The following is a 13,816-nucleotide window of genomic DNA, read 5'->3' as shown; positions in this document are numbered from 1 at the left end:
TAATATTGGTACATGTGAAGAACTAATACTGAGAATGATCAGAAGTAGTCGGAATGACCATCAACGCGATCCATCATTGGTGCAACTTTGTTGCAACCCAAGTCACGGGGATATCTACGAAGCCCTAAACCCCAGACATTCATTCTCACATGGCCTTGATCAGTCTTTACATTATGCATTGAATGATTTCCCTCCATGATTTCTTCCCCTGGATGATCGGCACCATGTGGAATGCTGGAACTGCAGAAATTCACCCTAGCGGAATCAGCGGTCGTGCCTGCATGACCGACAACGCTTGCAAGCCACCTGCGTCTGCCAGACTCGAAATATAAATAAAGACAATCCTGGTGTCTCGCTGCCTTCTATATCTCAACAGATATAGAGTGGTGAGAATCAAGAGGTTTCTACACAAATCGCCAATATCATGGGCTGCCGCAATGGAGTTACGCGGGCGGTGCTGAGCATCATTTTGCTTCTCCAGCCTGTATTGGCAGATTCAGCAATAGATACACTTGTCTCCCGAGTATCTAGCCTGCCGATACCAACACCTTCGGCCGATTCATCAAGGACACTATCAGCTGCGTCCACCTGCAACGGCCACTCAGAATACTGCACGCGATCATACTCAAATATCACGTTCGTAGGCTCTCACGACTCTGCGTTCGTCGGACCCTTACCCCAACAGAATCAGAACATCAAGGTCAAAGCTCAGCTGGATATGGGAATTCGGTACCTGCAAGCGCAGACACATCATTCCATCCTTGACAAGAAGATCCTGGAGCTCTGCCATACATCGTGTTTCCTTGAAGATGCAGGCCCTCTCAAAGATTTCTTGGTTACAATCAAGAAATGGCTTGACTCAAATCCGAACGAAGTCGTCACTCTTCTCTTGACAAACGGTGACTCGGTATCCGTCACCGAGTTTGGTGATACTTTCGCCAGCACTGGGATAATCGACTATGCCTATGTTCCGAACGAAATCCCGCTGTCAATCTCGGACTGGCCAACATTGGGCGACTTGATCACCAGTGGCAAGCGACTGATAGTTTTCCTTGGTACGTGTGATCGCCATGTTTTTCCACGACAAGACCAAGACATTATACTTATTTACTTGATAGATTATGGTGCCAATACCACCAAAGTGGATTACATCCAGGACGAATTTGCTCACTACTTTGAGACAGCATATGATGTGACGGATGCCTCGTTTTCAAGTTGCAGTATTGATCGCCCTTCTGGTGCCTCGGCGACAGGTCGCATGGGCCTGGTGAACCACTTCTTGGATGTTGATATCTTTGGCGTGAAAGTCCCAGCCCGAGACAAAGCAGACACTACCAATGCCGCGTCCGGCAAGGGAAGTATAGGTGCCCAGGCGACTTCGTGCGAGGGGCTGTATGGGCGCGCTCCGAATGTGGTCCTCGCAGACTTCGTGGATAAAGGGGAAGTCATCAAAGCACAAAGAAGTTTGAATGGACTTTAGAAATGTATATGGGTCACCATGTCCAAGTTTCAATCTCACCTGTCCAGTATAGACAAATTCTACACAGTTCAAATGGTGCACCTAGAAGGTATACTGATCAATGTGTCGCAGTAGTAGACCACCGGGTAATGATTCCAAGGTCATTGCCTACTTCCTAGATTCATGACAGCAACCAACATAAATCATCTACTGGAAGAGACAGGTAAGTATGTTGATATTTGTTTCATTCAGAGAAACGTTCTCCGCTAAGCAGACCCAACAAATCAAATGGGCTCACCAGGACTGCCCTGCTCACATCCCGGGAGAGATAGGAACCAAAAGCTTTGAGATTCATGACAAAATCTGCACTGGTGTTCGTCCAGGGTGAGAAGACTCTCATCGTCACGCCTCCAATCCCCTATTTCGACTGATGGTGGTGGTAGTGCTGGTGGGTGCTCGAGTTAGCGTGGGGGCAGCTCTCCTCGGCTTCACTATAGTGAGCAAAGAGGTGGGTCATGATGGAATCTGGGTCATTCTCGGCAATTGCGGAAAGGAAACATGGTTGCTTGCGAACAAAATCAGAGACGTGGACATAGATCAGTCCCACGGCACAGTGACGCATGCGCTGATACCAGTAAAAAAGCGGGTGTGTTTTCGCCAGAGGCATCGTAGCGTCCTTGACAACGACTTCCCAGATGCCGTGCTGGATAAGAAGGAGCTGCATAGCAACCAGCCATTCACGCCAGTTTTCCTTTCCTCGTAGGGGCTCAACGGGAATCTCGACGAAGTGTTTATCGCCAGTGTTATCTCTGAAGAACTTCACCAGCTTCTCAGTGTGAATCCGCCGGGCAGAGAAGTCAACATGCAGTGGAACTGCTATTTCCCCGTCTTCAGAGTCTTGCATAGCTTGAAAAAGGTAACGCTCCAGGTCAGCGGCAGTGAAAGGGCGGCCATTGGTCCTTTTCTGTGCAAGGAGCTTGGTCTTAGGCTTGGGAATCTCTCTTCCATAGGGTACCTCCCTGTAAGAGCTTGGTTTCGGGGAGATTCTGGATGAAGGCTCTATAGTCATGTTAGATGGAAGATACCACCAATACTAATATGTACTGGGAGATAAAGGGAGGACGCTAAGCAGATTGTTGTTCAGATACAGGGTCTTGTCCTCGCTGGTGGAGGGATATAGATTCATGTATGCGTCTTGATTTTCACCAAACTCACCCTCATCGTCGCTGGTAGGATCATTCACCGTAGCTTTAGCTGAAGTAGCACTCGGATCTATAAAAATCAGAAAGTTAGATCATGCAAAGCACCATTCCCAGAAGTCATTCCGTGGAAGTAAGATGGGATACCCCTCCACGGTGGGTTGGCGCGCGAAAACACATTCAAAGTTGAAGGAGAGGGCACATCCCAAAGTGTGGACCAAGGTACATCCCATTGTTGTGTGAGGTTTTGATTCGAGTCAGATCCGAAAAACCACTTACTTTCTTCATCTTCGACAGATGCAACAGCGGAGGTAGCCGAGCCAAGAGCATCCGAGTCTGGGCGAGGGCCTGCGAGCGAGTGATTCTTTTCAGCCAGGTAATCGAGAATATAGTTCGTGAATGATTCTTCTACAAGATGAGAGGGGGATACGAGTTCGGATTGTTTCAGAACTCACCTTTGACAGCACTGAACTCGGCTGCAGAACACGGGGGCTCAGGCTTAGCAGCTGGGAGAATGTCAGATCGAGTTTTGGCTGATGATGATGGCTGCCTGATGGGGAAGGTGAATAAGGTGAAACAAGGCAGACATACCCTTTTTGCCCTTCTTACGCGCCGAAGAAGGCATGATGAGGATGTTGGGAGTTGTGAAGGGGAAGAGAAGGAGGTATCAGAAAACGAAGGCGAAAATGTTGGGGAGAATCAAACCACCCACTGTATACGTACAACCTGGAGCCCGCGTACGCTTTCTCTGATTTTTAACACAAACAAGCTACAAAGTTCTTTGGATTGAGGTTCTTGATTGTGAGACACATTATGCAAGACACCGATAGGAGCAATGCGTATGTACATTATGAAACAGCACCTGGCTACAAACACAACACTGCCGTCTGTCTGACCACTAAGGGTCATAGTTCACAACGGGGACTGTCGTGTCATCCAAACTGACAGAGCCATTTGACCCAGAGTAGTGGTTGAGCCATCCCAGAACCTGCTGATGCCAGACAAGACTGTTCTCTTTGTTGATGACCCTGCATAAGAATATTTGGTAAGCATGTTAAGGACAGCAAAAAGGCCATAATCAGATAAACATACCAGTGATTCTCATCTGGGAAACTCAAGAACCGGCTGGGGACACCACGCTCCTGCAAGACATTGAACAATGATAGGCCTTCAGACACAGGAAGACGGTAGTCCTTCTCGCTGTGGATAATCAGCTGGGGGGTATCGAATTGCAAGATGTGCTCAGGAGATGATGGGTCCCAGCGGCGATAGTTTTCACGGTTGGCCCAGAAGGTGCCATTGAACTTGAATTGGGATTAGCATGGAGAATGAACACTCGTTTCATTTGGCACTCACATCATGTTCAATGAACCAGAGCTCCTCAGTGGAGATCTTCGCATCAGCAACGAAAGTTCCATCGTGGCTGACCAGTGCCTTGAATTTACGACCCAGAGGGTTTCCTTGGATCCAATTGATCATGAACCCACCATAACTGGCGCCAGCTGCCACGCCGCGGTCGGTGTCAATGAAGTCGAAGTTATCGCGGACATACTCCCAGCCCTTGACCAAGTCATCGTACGGATAGCTGCCTCGAAGGTTGTGAGCGAGGGGTTTGGGAAAGACGACAAGCAATACATACCCCAGTTGTTCGCAATTGCGTCAGTGAGTGCATCTCCAAATCCAGTGCTACCAGTCGGGTTTGGTGCAACAACCACGTATCCTTGGTCAGCAAAGACCTTGTAGTTCCATCGAGTGCTCCAGGAATCAGCCCAAGATCCCTGGGGTCCTCCGTGGATATAGTACAAAAGTGGATACTTCTTCGACTTGTCGAAGTTTGGAGGGTAGACAACCCAGGCGTGGATCTATTGCAGTTAGCATGGGGTTTCTCAGCCAGATATTCCCAAGACCCACATCAGTCCAGTTGCCCTTGTAGTAAAATTCGCTGACATCCGCAGGGCTCAAGTCCTTCAAAGCAGGATCAACAGCATTCGCGGAGAATACCAGACCAGTGATGCCCTTTCCTGGCTTTGCTGTGTAGACAGTCCGGCTGCTCCAGATAGCGGATCCGGAAACCAGGAATTCGCCGTTGGGCAGGCTGTAGTAGGCAGCGACTGCGCCACCATTGGTGAAGTTCTTTGGCTTGAAATCATCACCAGCGTTAGTGGGCAGCAAGAACAAACGAGAGCGCGCGGAGTCCTCGGTGTTCAGGACTAGATCCTTGCCATTAGCGGTCCACTTAATAGCACTTGGCGATCTATCCCAGTCCTTGGCCAAAGTGCGAATTGTCTCCTTGGACTCAACAGTGTATACATAGACTGTGCGTCGGTCCGACTCGTATGCAACGTCCTCCATCTGAAGGTATGCAATGCGACGGCCATCGGGGGAGAAGACAGGGCTGCTGGAATCACCCTTGATATCCTTCGGAGTGCCGGGGCTATTAGGGCCATTGATTGCGACAGCCTTCTTAGATCCATCATGAGGGGCGAGATAAATATAAGAGGCAGTGTTGTTCGCACGTGGCAATTCCGGGGCCTTGCTCTTGAACGCGACCCATTTTCCATTGGAAGAGATATCGTAGTCAGAAGAATCACCAAATGGAGGGGATGGCGATTCGAGGTTTTTGACACCTGAAACAAGGTTCTTGAGAGCTCCACTGGAAGTGTACGTGGTTGCGGCTCCTTGTCCAGATCTCTTCTTCTGCAGGGTACCCGAGAAAATGGCATTGAACCTCGTGGTCAGCCAGTAGTCCCAGTGTCTGACATAAATGCTATCATAAATGCGTGCAGAGCTCAAAGGAGTGGCAGAAAGCTCTTCGTTGTAAGCAGTTCCATTGGCATAGGACTCTCCGTACACCAAGAAGTTGATGTCACCAGACTTGGTGGTTGCTGTCTTGAGGCCAGACAGTGGCGCTGGGAGCGATGCTGCCTTGTATGCGCTAAAAGCAAAATCAGTGAATATCCCCGATATAGAGGCGTCGAGACTCACGATTTGGCAAAGCTAGAAGTATCCGAAACCCAGATCTCAACACCTCCTGGGATCTCGGCGTTTGTGCCATTGATATACAGAAGGCCCGAGTCACTGGTCCCCGACCAGATCAGCTCAGAGACATTGCTGTCGTTAGTGAGTTGAGTGACCTTTCCAGTCTTGAGATCTAACAGGCTCCACCACGAGGATGTTGCGTGGGTGTCCCAGGAGTATTCAGACGTGGAAAACAACGCGACTTCCTATACTTGTTCAACATATGAGCCAGTCAATAATAGAAACACAACTCACTCCAGATGGATTAGGAACAGCATCACTTCGCCGCGGAGCTGCAATTAGTTCTCTACAACAGTGATCAGCAAAGTCCAACAAAGCAGGTAGGGGCCGCTCGCGACAAACTTTGGGGTAAGAGCCACTGCAGAAACAACCATCGACCCAAAAGCCGACCATTGAAAGGTACGCATGTCGAAGTAGACTCGGATCAGTGAAGATGTACAGGGAGCTTGTCGACATCCATCGGGATCGTTGTTATATAGCTATGCAAGCATGCAGGGGAGTGTGGAGCGCCGATTTGCCGATGAAGGGGGGCATGTTACATTCTTCAATGCCAAGACAGGATATGCATGATGTTATTTCACGGCAATTCTTGTTATCGGTCAATTCGGAGACGCTAATAAGGCGTGCTGTAGACTACAAAAGGTTAGCATTAGGTCCGGTTGGCTAGGTTGCAGCGCCAAGCATCGCGGAGTCCGCTGATAACCCGTTGATACCCGGGCTTGGAAGAACGCCCCTCAGCATTGGCAGTAGTCCGAAAGGAAATCACAATGGAAATGGGCGGAATAACGCCATGTCACAAATACAGGCCCCGGTGTCCAGGCAAAATCGGTGTTTATACAGGTGGCACCAAGGTGGACTCCCCATAAGACCTAACGATGCACCCCATGCAGGCAATGGTGCAATGTCTGGTGAGATGGTCGAAACATGAGAATTGATATCCAATGAATTAAATTGCACGCTATAATGATGGAATCGCTTCAATACTCAAAGTCATCGTCCACACCGCCCTTGCTCGAGCTCTCCTTACTGACTGCTTCCTGCTTCCGATACATCTCAGCAACCGCACGCGTGGTGGTGGCCTCGTCTGGCTTCTTGTCGTCGCGAGATTTGATGTATCGCGGGAAACGCAGAGATATACCCTTTCCACTATCAGTGGTTCCTTGGAACTCATCCGCAGCGGCTTGGTAGCGAGGACTGAGAGTCAGATCGGCTGTTTTGACCTCCCATACCAGCCTGGGTTCAAACCAGACATCGGGTTGGTCCTTGGGAACAGTTGAGTGAGTATAGAAAGGCTTGGGGCGGTCGATGACCAGAGGAACCAGCGTCTTATGCAGCTCCTCGAGGAGCGCTTCAGAGAAGCCAGTGCCGATGTTACAGATGGTCTCATAGGTATCACTGTTGGGGTTGTAGGCAGCAAGGAGGAAGGCACCATAGACCGAGGTACGCTTTCCACGTCCATAGTACGCGCCCAGAACAACCAAGTCGAGAGAGTCGCCAACGCCAGCTAGGTAGTCTTTTTTGACCTGTTTAAAATGTCAGCGGTGCTTCGATCAGGCCTCGATCAGATGAGCTTTACCTTCAGCCAATTGCGACTGCGCTTGCTGGGCTCATAGCCACTCTCGTCTGTGTCCAGCATTTTCACCATAAGACCCTCGCAAGAAGCCTTGACACTAGCTTCGAGCAATTCTTGGATCTCATCTAGAACATTCGAGTTGCCGTATTGGGCAAATTGGAACTCGCCCTCGACTGGCTGGAAGCATTCGTGCATAAGCTCTCGACGTTCTCTCAGAGACTTTTTCACACAGGGCTGTTGCACAATTAGTAAACAAATGCAAAGTTGGGAAGTAAATCCTTACCTCTCCATTGAAAAACAGCAAATCGAAAGCGTACACGCAAACTTTGACCTTGACGTCCTCAGCCTTGACATCTTTACGCTTACGGGTCATCAGTTGCTGGAAGGGCAGAACCTTCTTGTTCTCTGTGTCCCATGCAACTGTTTCGCAGTCAAGAACGAAGCTCTTCACGTCGTTCTTAACCCAGGTGTCAAGCTTACCCAAAACATCAGGATATTTCTTAGAAAGATCTTCTGAGTTTCGGGAAAAGATTGAGGACAGGCCCTTGCTATCCTTCTGCAATGTAGCCAGAGCTCCAGGATACTGGTCGATTGAGTCTGGTGACACAAAGTGAATCTGTGCTCTTTCTCCATCATACTTGTACTCGCAGGTGAACTCTTTTCCTTCGAAGCGGTCGAGGACTTCGGTGATAGACTTAGTAGGCTTGGCAAGCATAGGCTTGAGAGGAATTCCCGGCTGAAGTTTGCAAACTTCCGGTAGTTTAGAAAGACCATGCTTGAGCATCGCAGGAATGATAACCTCGTAAGCAGGAAGCTCGCTGTAGACAGACTTGAAAATGTTCTCGCCTGCAACCATCTGCTCGGTCGTTGGCAGCTTGTTGCCGCTTGATTCAGCTTCGTGTGCTTGGATTGCGCGAGAAACAGCGACAAGAACCGTCTTCTCGGCAAGTCCCAGCCTGAGCTTGCCCTCCAAAAAGCGGACAATGTACTTGGCTTCGCTTGGTCCGCCCTTATCCTTGTTGATATCAATTCCCTTGCTTCCCTTGCCGGCGGCATCGGCGTCCGCTGCAGACAAAAGTTTTTTGATTCCTGAAATCTTTTTGTCCTGGGATCCGTGACCCTGGACCTGCGCGATACCTAGTAGGCCTGCATGAACACCCCGAACGGTCAAAGCCTTTGGCTTGAACATCGTAGGCTGGTTTGACCTGCTCTTGGCAGCCACGAGTCCCAGATCTCCAATCTCACGCTGATCGGCTTTGATGATAGCAAGGCTGCGACCAGTACATTCGCCGATGGCTTTCATGATCAGAGACTCTCCAATACCCAATTCAATTCCTGCGTAGTCTGCAGCCAACTTGTTGATCATGAGTTGAACTGTGGGCAGGAAGTCGTCTGGGGTCAGGCGAAGAACTTGGCGAAGGAAGAGGGAGCAGTGATCGGTGATTTCCAAGCGCTTTCTGGTCATCTCGACCAAAGAGAAGGTGGTGCATAGCGCGGCGTAGGGCACAGCGTCGCCTGCCTTCCAGTCCGGATATGGGTCTTTACCACTCCCTGTCAATTTGGCTTGGAACTTTTCGATTGATTTCTTCTTGGCCTCGGGCTCGAGGTCTTCTTCTTCGCTTTCCGAGACTTCTTCCTCTTTCTCAACTGATGGTGATTTCTCCTCAGACTTCACTTCTGTGGCCTTCTTTGTAATCGGTTTGGGCGAAGGCGATTCAAGCTTCGGCTGGCTTGTTTTCGGCTTCTTCGGGGACGGCGTGGACTTTTTGGCAGCTGGTGATGAGTTGACGGACGCCTTCTTACGGCGCTTGGAAACAGGCTGGATGTCCGATCCATCGCTTTCTTCCGCTTCGGCGCTCGTCTCCCGCTTCGTGCGTTTCGTGGGAGATGCTCCATTGGTGGAAGTGACAAGCGCCGAATCAGTGTCTGGTTTTGTTTCCGTCTTCACGTCATCTGTAGTGTCCTTTGCCTCTGCATCAGGTGCATCACTGCTGGCGCGCTGTCTTTTCCCACCGAAGGCTAACGTAGTCTGTTTCTTTGGCGCTTGGTTGGCATTCGAACCGAAGAACCTTCTGTGAGACGAAAAACATGAATCAGTAATTTGAACACACTAATGCTATATAGGGTTGTCAGAGGCAAAGGGCGCATGCGCCATTGAGGATCGCCAACGCACCCAATGGTCTGTTGTCCGTCCTTTACGTACCCCAAGGTAGCTTGTTTTCCGCTCTTTTCGTCCGACATGATTCGTGTGATAGATGAGGCAAGTGTGCCCGATTGATAAGTCCGCCGACTGATAGGTACACCACGCAGTAGAGTAAACTGCGACGCTGGTGAAGATAATACCTTGCGTTCGTGTTTTAATCCAATGCAGGTGCTCGGTGTCGATCGCGAGAGCGAAATATGCGCGATTCTTGAAAATCGCGCAGCCTGCATAGAAGTACCAAACAGAAGTCAGTCGCGAAAATTGGCCGAATAAATAGTATCGACAGACAGTAGCCAGCAATCAGACTCAGGCAACAGGGCAGGCAGCTGCGCCAAAACGCGTGAGTGACGCGCTAGATAAAGTCACGTGGTGATAAGACTAGCGTCAATTAGTACAAACGAGAAGTACCTCCGGAAGTACTCCATAGACAGTGCTGCTGCACGAGTAGAAATGATATTCTCAAAGAGGTTTCGGGCTCAGCATGAATTAGCTGAAATTATATTCAACTTGGTGAGAACGTCTGTGAACAGGGAGAACTTCTGGACGAAGCCCCTCAAAAAGTGATCTTCAATCTACTCCGATGCCTACCGCTTTATTATGCGGGCAGAATACTGCCCCATCACTAATCGATCGCTGTGCACATTCGATGCTGCTGAGTGTTGATCGGCCGCAATGGACAACCGCCGGCAGGAATCTTTCAAACAGGTATGACAGCAATGGCAAAGCTTGGAGGAATAAAACATATCTGACTCCTGAACAGCTTCGCGCGCCATGCGTCGAGCTAAGCTCCGTAGGACTTCGCTTCCGAGGAAACCAAGCAACCGCCGCCGAGGTCTCCCGGGCTCTTGAGCCTGTGCAGAATTGCTTGGAAGAGCTTGCGGACGGAAACATCCTCGACGAAAAGTTGGCCGAATATGCCTTCTTCCCTCTATCACATATCTTCAACGAGACCCAAAGGATATCTGCACGATGCCTCGAGACCGCTGTTAATTGCTTGCGCATATTGGTTGCGAATGGATGGCGACAACGGCTTTCCCCGGCAATGGGGAAACAGCTGGTAATCTTGTTGACGCTGATTGTTGGTGGTTCTCCGGGCAAGGCGGAAGAGAAGCAATTACCAAAACCCAAGGTATCAGAAGAGCTTTGCGTTGCCGGCTTTAACTGCCTCACTGCTATCTTCACTGTTCTAGAGGGTCCCACCGCAGAGCGAACAATCTACCACGAGATCGGAACGGCGACGGTAGTCGACCAGACGGTTTACATTCTGCTCGAGGGGCTAAGCGATGACAGATCAGATGATATCTGTCTAGCAGCCGCAAAGGCTTTGCAGGCTCTTTACAAGCGGGTAACAGATCGGGTGGTGCTTGCTAGCGTAATGCCACGAACTGTTTCGGCACTGGCCAAGATTCTGAGGCCCACCACGCAAGTTCGAAGATCATGGAAGCTACTTCAAGTCTCTTTGCAGATTCTCACAGAGCTCCTTAGAGCTGTTCTGAATGACCGAGTTGCATCAGAAACAGCTCCTCCTGGGTTGGGTAGTGACAAAATGGCACTGGATGAATCTTGGTTGAAAGCAACTACCACGCAGATAAAATTGGCCTTAGCCAATGTAATCCAAGTTCGGCGACATCAAAGGCCAGAGGTTCAGTCTGCCATTCTTGAACTATGCCTGATGACCATCGAAGAGTGCCCGGTCACACTCTCAGAATCGCTCCCAATGATGGTCGAAACGGTGATCGTGCTGGCCGAGAAAGAGGATCGAGGACCCAATCAAGCCTACCAAAACGCGACCCATCTTGCTACGACATATCCTTCAGTACTTGACTCGCTGAAGGAATCGTTGCATACTTGGCTCGCTTCTTTCCCTCGCATCATGCAAGGAAATGACGAAACCGCCAAACAATGGGGACTGCGTCAAATATCTACTGTCTTCCAGGTACTGTCCCAGGTTCAGTCGGGCTCAGACTTGCTTACCAACGGTCTGGCATCTGGTCTATGTGATAGCGTTGGCGCCATTGTTGGCCAAAGTTCAAATTCTCTTCAACCGCTTGCCTCAATGGACGGCACCTTCAGCTGGGAAGTATTGAGCACAGATGCTAGATCCAAAGCATTCCCGCCAATCATCCTGGAACATCAAAGTCAGCAACAAACTCTCATTGATCTACGATTGATGATCACAAGACTGAATTTGTCTGACTCCGGGGATGAGATCACTCGATCCATCGTTAATCGCATGCACACAACATCGAATGACTCTGCAATCGCACCATTCTGGCTAGCCATGACATTCCTCAGGGATAGCACAACAGCTACGACTAGCTTCGATGATTTTATTGCGCTTGATCAAGTCGAAGGATCTCTCTCACCATCCGCTCGCGGCGGGATGATCGAGGAGATGTATTATATCTCACTGAACATTCTGAACGAGCTGCCAGTTGATGGCTCTGGTGATTGGCGCACGTCAGCACTTGCATTGGAGTCCGTCGCTCTTCAGGCTCAACAATTAGGAGAATCTTTCCGCCCCGAACTCATGGACGCTTTGTATCCAACGTTGCAGCTATTGGCGTCTCAAAATCCTAACCTTCAGCGTCATGCCATGGTCTGCCTCAATATTCTGACCAGTGCTTGCAACTACAAAGACACCAGCTCTATGATCATAGAGAACGTGGACTATCTTGTGAACTCGGTGGCTCTGAAACTCAACACCTTCGACGTGTCACCATATCCCCCACAGGTTCTTTTCATGATGGTCAAGCTTTGTGGCGCTCGCTTGATTCCATACCTGGATGATCTCGTTGACTCGATCTTTGGTATCCTGGATCTCTACCATGGCTATCCCAAGCTCGTCGAGATGATGTTCAAGACCCTTGCTGCTGTCGTGGAGGAAGGAGCCAAGAAGCCAGCACTGCTCACGATTGACGAAGGCAAAGAAAGCGGCCCTCAGGAAACGCAGAAGTCTCAATATCAACATATCTCTGTTTCGAGCATCGCTGCGGACATCGCCAACCGGAAATCGAAACGCTCCCAACATGACGAGGAAGATGAAGTAACCTCTCATCCCAAGAAACCGTGGTCAGAAACCTATGAAAAGCCACCACCGGAACCTTCAATCGAGGAACTCCTCAACCAAGCCGAGTCAGACGAGCCTCTGCCACCACCAAAGGAGCCCGACGATGCCGAAAAGCCACTCAGCAAAACACACAACCTCCTCCTCCACATCGTCAAATCAATCCCATCTCACCTAACCTCACCCTCTCCTTACCTCCGCCGTTCCCTCCTCTCAATCCTAATCGACATTCTACCAGCCCTCTCCCAAAACGAAAACAGCTTCCTCCCTCTAATCAACGATCTCTGGCCCACAGTCGCAAGCCGCATCATCTTCCCATCTTCAATGGAAACCTCATCCTCTAAATCACTTATCACCTCCACCTCCGAACCAAGCAACCCAACAGACTACCAAGAAGAAACCTTCGTCACAGTCGCGGCCTGCGAGGCCATCGAAGCAATGTGCAAAGGAGCAGGTGACTTCATGGCCACAAGAGTCCAGACAGACTTCCCACGCTGGGACAAACTGTATCGACGCGTCTGGGAGAAAGTACGAGCCGACGCCGTAGCTGCAAATGAGCGACGTGCGAGATCTCAACCAAACCAGGGAGAATCAGATCTAGCGTCCACGTTGCAAATTGCGCTTTCCTCGTCTTTGGCTCTCTCTCCTTCCACGCCGGGCTCGAAGTTCTTTACCTCGCATCATCGTCTGTGGCGCGCTTTGGTTTCGCTCTTTCTAACGGTTTTGTCGCATGTGCGATTGCCTTTGGATATTGGTGATCGGATTTGTGAGGTGCTTGGTGGCTGGGTTGCACTGTTTGTCGGTCCTGAGTATTACTTCACTGCTGGCAGGGATTCAATGGCCGCAGATGAGGTTCTTGGGTCTGTTGAGGGGGCTATTCGGGCCATGGATGCTTGGAACGGGGACCTGACGTGGTTCATCTTCATGCGACATCGCGTTAAAGCAAAATCTGTTTCCACAAAGCATTGTGGCGCTGATGTTGGTGGTGAGGGTTTTCAACTTGCTGAGGTTGTGTTCTAATGTTGTGAAAGCATTGCATGCATGTTTAAAACCACTACAGATAAACCGAATCATTTACTAAGAATACCTAGGTATGAATGAGATGTGGTAAGATATTTATTTCAAAAGAGCGGCGATTGGTAGGCTGCAAAATATCCATAACAGTAAAATCCGAACCAGTGAGCTAAGTCAAGCAATACAACTTTGAAAGGTTCTCAGAACGATCCAAGTTCAATGAGACATACTTGAGGTGAACAGGGAAGACATCTCTGTCAAA

At 49.8% G+C, this 13,816-nt stretch overlaps 6 protein-coding genes across 6 annotated transcripts; 2 read left to right on the top strand and 4 right to left on the bottom strand.

Moving 5' to 3' along the window:
- Window positions 1–424: 424 nt before the first annotated feature.
- On the top strand, window positions 425–1,480 carry N7506_008892 (uncharacterized protein; the record flags this gene model as incomplete). The annotated part of the gene is made up of 2 exons (XM_056958185.1): window positions 425–1,055; window positions 1,119–1,480. The coding sequence occupies 2 exons, from the start codon at window positions 425–427 to the stop codon at window positions 1,478–1,480; spliced, it is 993 nt and encodes a 330-aa protein (XP_056807575.1).
- Window positions 1,481–1,877: 397 nt separating this feature from the next.
- Window positions 1,878–2,528, bottom strand: N7506_008891 (uncharacterized protein; the record flags this gene model as incomplete). The annotated part of the gene is made up of 1 exon (XM_056958184.1): window positions 1,878–2,528. The coding sequence occupies one exon, from the start codon at window positions 2,526–2,528 to the stop codon at window positions 1,878–1,880; it is 651 nt and encodes a 216-aa protein (XP_056807574.1).
- A 24-nt stretch (window positions 2,529–2,552) lies between these two features.
- N7506_008890 (uncharacterized protein) lies at window positions 2,553–3,283 on the bottom strand (the record flags this gene model as incomplete). The annotated part of the gene is made up of 4 exons (XM_056958183.1): window positions 2,553–2,731; window positions 2,938–3,063; window positions 3,114–3,164; window positions 3,250–3,283. The coding sequence occupies 4 exons, from the start codon at window positions 3,281–3,283 to the stop codon at window positions 2,553–2,555; spliced, it is 390 nt and encodes a 129-aa protein (XP_056807573.1).
- A 273-nt stretch (window positions 3,284–3,556) lies between these two features.
- On the bottom strand, window positions 3,557–6,176 carry dppV (dipeptidyl peptidase DppV; the record flags this gene model as incomplete). The annotated part of the gene is made up of 8 exons (XM_056958182.1): window positions 3,557–3,686; window positions 3,751–3,962; window positions 4,015–4,247; window positions 4,298–4,520; window positions 4,570–5,593; window positions 5,644–5,882; window positions 5,932–5,983; window positions 6,040–6,176. Coding segments are annotated over 8 exons (2,250 nt in total), but the record flags the coding sequence as incomplete, so codon positions are not given.
- A 498-nt stretch (window positions 6,177–6,674) lies between these two features.
- Window positions 6,675–9,511, bottom strand: N7506_008888 (DNA ligase (ATP) CDC9; the record flags this gene model as incomplete). The annotated part of the gene is made up of 4 exons (XM_056958181.1): window positions 6,675–7,220; window positions 7,274–7,504; window positions 7,554–9,342; window positions 9,474–9,511. The coding sequence occupies 4 exons, from the start codon at window positions 9,509–9,511 to the stop codon at window positions 6,675–6,677; spliced, it is 2,604 nt and encodes an 867-aa protein (XP_056807571.1).
- A 634-nt stretch (window positions 9,512–10,145) lies between these two features.
- N7506_008887 (uncharacterized protein) lies at window positions 10,146–13,560 on the top strand (the record flags this gene model as incomplete). The annotated part of the gene is made up of 2 exons (XM_056958180.1): window positions 10,146–10,178; window positions 10,234–13,560. The coding sequence occupies 2 exons, from the start codon at window positions 10,146–10,148 to the stop codon at window positions 13,558–13,560; spliced, it is 3,360 nt and encodes a 1,119-aa protein (XP_056807570.1).
- Between the last annotated feature and the right edge of the window lie 256 nt (window positions 13,561–13,816).

This window comes from Penicillium brevicompactum (assembly GCF_028827555.1).
Source record: "Penicillium brevicompactum strain IBT 35665 chromosome Unknown utg000006l_segment0_segment0, whole genome shotgun sequence".
Classification (NCBI taxonomy): Eukaryota; Fungi; Ascomycota; class Eurotiomycetes; order Eurotiales; family Aspergillaceae; genus Penicillium; species Penicillium brevicompactum.
The sequence above is the reverse complement of the archived record's forward strand: the minus strand, read 5'-3'. Positions and strand labels throughout refer to the sequence as shown.